This window comes from Durio zibethinus, chromosome 17 (assembly GCF_047325235.1).
Source record: "Durio zibethinus cultivar Kanyao isolate XHJ-2024 chromosome 17, ASM4732523v1, whole genome shotgun sequence".
Taxonomy (NCBI): Eukaryota; Viridiplantae; Streptophyta; class Magnoliopsida; order Malvales; family Malvaceae; genus Durio; species Durio zibethinus.
In genome coordinates this window covers 18,285,839-18,292,826 of record NC_143178.1, presented here as the reverse complement: position 1 = coordinate 18,292,826, position 6,988 = coordinate 18,285,839, and the positions used below count along the sequence as shown (strand labels likewise).

General features: G+C 32.0%; 1 protein-coding gene across 1 annotated transcript; it reads right to left on the bottom strand.

The window, feature by feature from the left end:
- Positions 1-819: 819 nt before the first annotated feature.
- Positions 820-6,283, bottom strand: LOC111282615 (M phase phosphoprotein 10-like). The gene is made up of 13 exons (XM_089746525.1): positions 5,389-6,283; positions 5,260-5,306; positions 4,382-4,493; positions 3,790-3,900; positions 3,549-3,686; positions 3,041-3,109; positions 2,895-2,936; positions 2,620-2,688; positions 2,410-2,481; positions 2,264-2,317; positions 1,974-2,115; positions 1,412-1,474; positions 820-1,317 (listed from the first exon to the last, which is right to left on the bottom strand). Exons 1-13 carry the CDS (start codon positions 6,112-6,114, stop codon positions 1,304-1,306), a joined length of 1,659 nt encoding a protein of 552 aa, XP_089602651.1. The 5' UTR covers positions 6,115-6,283; the 3' UTR covers positions 820-1,303.
- Positions 6,284-6,988: the final 705 nt, after the last annotated feature.

The following is a 6,988-nucleotide window of genomic DNA, read 5'->3' as shown; positions in this document are numbered from 1 at the left end:
TAAATATTTAATATTAATTTTTTATAATATATTATTGATATAATTATTTAATAATTATAAATAATAATATTTTTTAAATTTCTATTTAAGAAAAATGTTTATCATTTGTTTATATTTATTTATTTTTAAATAGTCATATACTTCAAGTCTTGGATTTAAATCATTATGGATTTGGATCATGATAGATTTAAGTTTTGTCCATTTTGAGCCTTTTTGAATTGAATTTTTTTTTAATTTTGATAAACTTTTATTCAAGTTACTTGGAGTTCAATCATGAATCAGTTTAGACAAAATTTTGAATTTTGGACAGCTTTGCTAGCGCTAATATTTTAGACAATTATGAAAAAAAATTATATTAAATGATTACTCTATATCAATAAAAATCCCTTTTATTCAAATAATGGCTGGCAATCATAATATATATCTCATTAACCATTTATTACACTTGCTTTGAAATGGGTTGCTCAATTTCAAAACTTGGGACCCATTATAAGAATGCTAGTTGTATCAGAATGGGTTGAGAAATCAGTATTTAATAAAATAGTGTTTGCAAATTTTCTGCTACGTCATTGTATCAATCATGAGGTATTTTACATGATCATGCTCTCTTAAGCATTAAAAATTTTAGAATTAAACAGGAATAGAAGCCAATTTCACTGTTACAGCTCTAGAAGACATAAGGGTTGATTTATAGGGGCTGAACATATCATAGATAATTTGTGACAGGTTGGATCCACCTGAAGCTTGTAGAAAAAGCGAATGAAAGGAACAGGATAACGGGGAAAAGCCACTGACATGCTTGAAGAAAACTTGAACAAATAGAACCAAAAATATCAAGGGAATTTTTCCATAGATAGAGGAAACAACAAACTGCAACTAGATCTAATCGTGACTCTTTTTTCACCCTTCATTGTTGCTTTAACATGATACCATACAGGTTCAATTTAATTTTTAAATAAACATGAAAGAAACAATTATATGAGCTGAATTCGTAACAAAAAAAAAAAAAAAAGGGCAATTATCGACTTGATTTGGCACAAGTGCTATTAAACATTAAACATTAGCTCACTAAATTATCTATCAAAACTTGTATCCATACCTATTCTTAAGAGTAAAATCCAGGTAACTGACTTCCCTCCCAGCTCCTTGTATTTTGTTTCCCTTGCACATACAAAACCTAGATAGAGATAAGAGTAACATTGACTAACTTACTTCCTCTTTTAGACACGTGCTCATGTCCCAAACTTCAAAACACAAGTTAAAAGGATTCAGGAGATCCCCCATACTCAAGGAAAGTAAGTCACTATTCTTCCTTGCCTGCAAATAGCACGAAGAGTTTGAGAAATGAAAGAAATTTAACTTATTTCTAGAGCTACTATTTACAAAGATGAATAGCAGATCGAATGGCCACCTTCATCGCTGTTAAGTGATGTGTTCTGTCGTGGCTTTTTAGCCATCCTTTTTGCTGCTTCAGCTGTAATCACGGTGGCAAAAGTTGATAGTTGAAATGAATCAAATGTTGAAACATAAAGTAAAAAACTTAATGAGAGAAACTGAAGGGCTAGGAAGCCAGCAACCAATTAACTGGATCACCTGATGCCATAGATAGTAGATTGCATTCTTTGAATGGGATAATCATTCAATTACCAAAACTAAGACCATAGCTAGTAGATTGCATTCTTTGAATGGGATAATCATTCAATTACCAAAACTAAGTAAATGCCATCATTGGAGGTTTTAGTAACAGGACTAGCAAGAGAAGAATGATATGCTTGTGAGAGATTGTGCATTAAATCATTAGCAGAAAAGGCTTCTTTGCCAACAATGTTCTGATCCAAAGCTTACATGAAGTTTGTCTCAGCAGGTTTCTAAAATAAGGAATGGGACTCTAAGTTCCTAAATTTCATTACAACAGCAGAGTATAAGGTATTAGTTTTCATTTTAATGTCGCTGAAAATTTTTAATTTGCTTACCCTTAAATTTCCTTTTCTTATTAGCCCTCCTCCTCTTCCTCTCTGCCTTCGTGAGTTCTGCTTCTTCTTTAATATCACCTTTACCAGCAAACACTTCTTCTGGAGCCAGCATAGCTGCATCTGAGATGGCCATGGGTGCAATCTAACCAACGAAAATTAATAAATAAGCATATATATATATATATGTATGTATGTATGTATCCATATACATACACATATATGCATATTAGTAATTGTTAAACTATGACAAGACCGAGATTCTTAAAAAAATAATTGGTAAACCTCTTTACCTCTTCCATGGCAAGTGCGGGGACATTTGTTTGTATAGACATGTCCTCAACAACCTACAGAAATCAAGACATATATACTAAACACTCTTGCATGCTGATTTATAATGACCATATTTTGGAATCAGGAAACCAAATGAGAAGCATACAGGTTTTGGAGTAAAGTGAAAATGAGAAAGAGCATCCAACTTCAAGCAAAGTTTCTTGAACAGCATACTGGCCTGGTAAAAGAAAATACAGGAACAAAACACCTTAGATGCCTGAATATCAAACATAAAAACTAATGTAAAAAGTGAATTCTTGGTTGGAATGCTATGGGGCAAGGGTACTAAAAGACAAAAAAACCATATAATATCTACCTCTTTTTTTAGTTCATCTGAGAAGGATAATGGGGCAGGGGCTGGATCTGTCCTCTGGACAAATTCTTCCTGCAAAGGATTATACAGTTTTTGTATTTCAGTTTTTGCATTAAAAAAAAAAAGATTAAAATATTCTGAGTAATTTTTACTCAAGATTCTTGAAAATATATAAAAGCTGGTTTATAAATGAAACACACAAAAGTGCTGGACAGTGATTGGACAGGATATTTTAATCTAATATAATGTTTAACAATATATGATAATAGCATACAAACCTCATAAACTTCAGCAAGACCCTTCTTGCTCTTATTCTCATCCTGCAATATAACAAAGATGCAGCTTAAAATAATTAATTTCCATCATTAAGTAAAAAAGCCACAAAAACCTTAAAAGAAACTACTAATGATGAATTACAACTTACCAGCTCTTTGATCTCTCTTGGTGCTTTAGATGATAAAGTGGGAGCCTTTTGAACATCATCAAACCGCCCCTAAATAAAATCATAACATTATAGTTTGTTATCACTAAGCAACCCTCCACTGGGAGTGTGGGACGTAACAAGATCTTAAAACAGAAGTATCATCAAGAATTTCAAATGTATCAACTGACAGGCAACAACAGGCACAAAACTTTAGGAAAATACTGCATAAATCTAGAAATATAACAAAAATCTCTAGCTACATAAACTTATTACATACCCAGTCGTCTATAATCGAGTTATATCTAGAGCTCTTTATGCAGTCAATAAACTTAACTGGGTTTAACAGATATATGAAACAGAAAGATAGGCAGTGCTGCAGTTTTTAGAGAAAAGTACAGACAATGCATGATTCATAATAAACATTTTGAATAAGCATCAGAAATAAGGTTAATAAATTTATTTACTAAACAAAAAATTCCAAATTCTAACTGTTAGGGAAGAAATTTACGTCGTTGATCCTAGTCTTAATCAAATCTTCAAGTGATGCAGTAACCTCCTCTGTGATTACGGGGGCAGGCCTGACATTGTGCTCAAAATCTAAATCAACTTCTAATGCACTATTCTTTTGCCTTTGTGCAGCAGTTACCTGTTATTAAAAATCTTAGAATAAATAATCTTATTCTTCTCCAATAACAAATGTAGTAAATGATACAAGGACAGCTTATACAAATAAAAAATGACAAAGTTACCTCTCCACGCATTGTCCAAACTTTTGGATCCATGTTTGCTTTCTCCATCTGCTCTATTTTAGATCTAAGGTTTTCAAGTTCCTTTTCATGACTAGAAAGGCCATCCTTTCTCTGTAAAAGAAAAAAAATATAAAATTTAATCTGGTAAAATCAATATATGCAGTATTATTGTCTGAAGTTGCATATACGTCTAAATTATATATATAAAGCTATTGATCAAGTTTAGTGCAACAAGTCAAGTGACAAACTCAATTGCTGAAATTACACCCCCCCCCCCCCCCCCAAAAAAAAAAAAGTCATAGTAAATATATAAAATGAGAATATAAATGTCATTTAATCTTCCTATAAATGAGGATTTACATCATTATTGAATTAATTTTCATTTTACATTTCACATGCAATTGGAAAAAAAGTTACCCATTCCCACAGTTAGGTAAATTCCTTTTTTCAATTCTTTTTTCATTTTACCTATTTTCCCTCTTACACCCTCATAGTGGGCGTGACAAATCTAGTTATCAGTACTGTGTGTAAATTTTCAATATTTATTTGTAAATTATACATGAATAGAATACAAAACCTGATTTCCCACTACCTTAGAAGCATCTTGTTCATCATCTGCTCCTGAATCTTCTTCTAACCAGTCTCTAGATTTGGCTTTCTCCTTGGGACCCTTATTCTTTTTTCTGCTGAAAAAATCTTCATATCTGAATATCATAAGGGCACAAATAAGCTTTAGGAAAGCGAAATACAAGGTCAAACTGAAGGTTAAAATTTAGAAAGAAACTAGTGCCAATAATATGTGGTGCAATTATTGCATACAAAAACTTCAAGAAATAATGCTTGAGAAATAGAAAGCATCCAAACGGCATTAAGGAAGCATCATATCCCAGCAGGGTAAAAGAGAGGTGATGGTTAGATTCCTGTTAATCATTTGCAATGAGAAAAATCCAAAGAGAGGAAATTTTCCTCTGTGCATGAAGTAACTGAAGAAGTATGATTGATACATCTTTTAGATTGCTTAAAAATCTGAGGTGCAAAACTTAAAACAGTACACATGCATTACCAAATAGACTAGAGGATCCCTAAGAAGTGGTAAGCGGTATTATCGTCAATTATAATGGCAGAAGTGATAAAATAAGTAGTGATGTCCAACAACAGATATTTTCATGGTGTATGCCAACATCATAATAGACGTTCTGTATGGTTGCATCAAATATTGTTTTCCTTATTTCAGAAAACTCACGAGTCATGCAGCATAAAGAAAGCGGAGACTCATTAGTAGCCCTTACATCGGTGCTATAATGACAGCATTACCAGTAATACATTTCCATAGTTCGCAAGATTAAGAAATAACTACATTCACATCTTAAATACAGTAAATTTCACTTTGACAGTAAGGAAGAACGGAAAAAAAAAGTAAAGTTAAAATATATATATATATTTATATATATAAAATTCAAAAATTAGAACCTGGCATTTTCCAAGTTGTCTTCATCATCCTCATCAAAGAGCTCAAGCTGCATAATACAGGTTACATTAAATTGTGATCAACAACATTGTCAAACAATAACTAAATGGAAAGAGTAGAATTGTTCTTACCACGTCCTCCTCCTCCTCTGTCTCATCATTATTATCATCATCATTTTCTTCTTCTTCTTCTCCTTCATCATCATCATCATCTTTTTCGGTGTCTTCTTCATCCTTCTTAGCTTCTGTCTTTGTTTTCTTCTTCTGCTTCAAGCCAAATTCTCTAGCTTCATCCTCCTCTAAATACTCTTGCAATTCCTTAATTTTTAAAAATTTATCCTCTATCCCTCCTTTTTCCTCTCCTTCACTCTCATCTTCTTCTTCCCTTCCTCTCTCCTCCCCCTCCTCCTCATTATCATCATCTTCATCTTCATCTTCATCTTCACCCATATCCATATCCATATCCATATCATCATTGTCTTTGCCGTCATCGTCATCAACATTATCAGTCTCATTGTCTTCTAGAACCTTTTTCTTCTTTCCTCCTTCTACAGCTTCCTTGAGCTTGGAAATCTCCTCTGGATGCTTCTCGAACTTCTTGACCTCGCGTCGGAGGGTGGATAATAGCGGCTGTGATTGGAGGTCAATCTGTTGCCATATCTGCTCCGCGTCAAACCCTTCGATCAGAAGTTGATCAAACGGAGACTTTGGACTGTGAGGTTTCAGGCTCGAGAAGAGGTGCTTCAACGCCTCTCGAACAGCTTTTGAGAGCTCTTGTTTCGGCACAAGCCACACCGGCGGCTCGTTTGACTTTATTTGGCACAACGATTCCACGGCTGCTTCGATTGATGTCCCCATTGCCGGAAATTGAATTCTGATATTAGCTTCGTTTTGCTTTGGGCTTGTTTAGGATTTTGGAGTCTAGGTTTTTAGATTTGGTGGCGGTCAGAAAAAAATGGATACTAATTGGTTTTAGAAATGACGACGTGGCCCTGTTCAATTCGGCTTGTGTGCTTTTGGCCGTTCTGTTTTATTTTGTTAAAAAAAATATATATACATTTTTTCTTCGGCCTCAACAGTCAAATAAAATTAAGTGATGCAACTAAAAAAAATTTAATGTTTGAGATACTTTTAGTATAAATTTTTAATGTTTTAAAAAATAATGATTTAATTCTACATAATTACACACAAAATAAAGGAAAGATCAAGTGAAAACTTAGGGTATATTTTCCTCTAAATTTTCCATTTTTTTACTGCACATAACTCGTCATAAAATACAATATTAAAAAAATATATTATTTTTATTTATTTTTTATATATATTTTTATATTATTAATAATATTTATATATTTTTACAAATCTATTAATATTCATATTGTATATTTTATTTATACATATATTTTTTATTTTTAATGTCATTATTCTTCTTTGATAATAATTTTTTATCCCATTGACGCTATAAAAAATAATGGTATCACTGATAAAAATTTTTTGTTAATAATTATTGACGAAATATCGACAAGAAATAAAAATAAAAAATATTTTACCAATGAAAATTAATAGGTGTTCTACAAGTGAAGTTGTCACAAAAAAATTATGATTTGACACTTTTTTATCAATAAAAAAAATCTATCGATAATCCATTACTAAAAGCTATACTGACGATTTATCGATAGATTTTTTCGGTTAGTAAAAAATTTTTTGTTTAAAAAAATAAAAGAATTGGAATTAA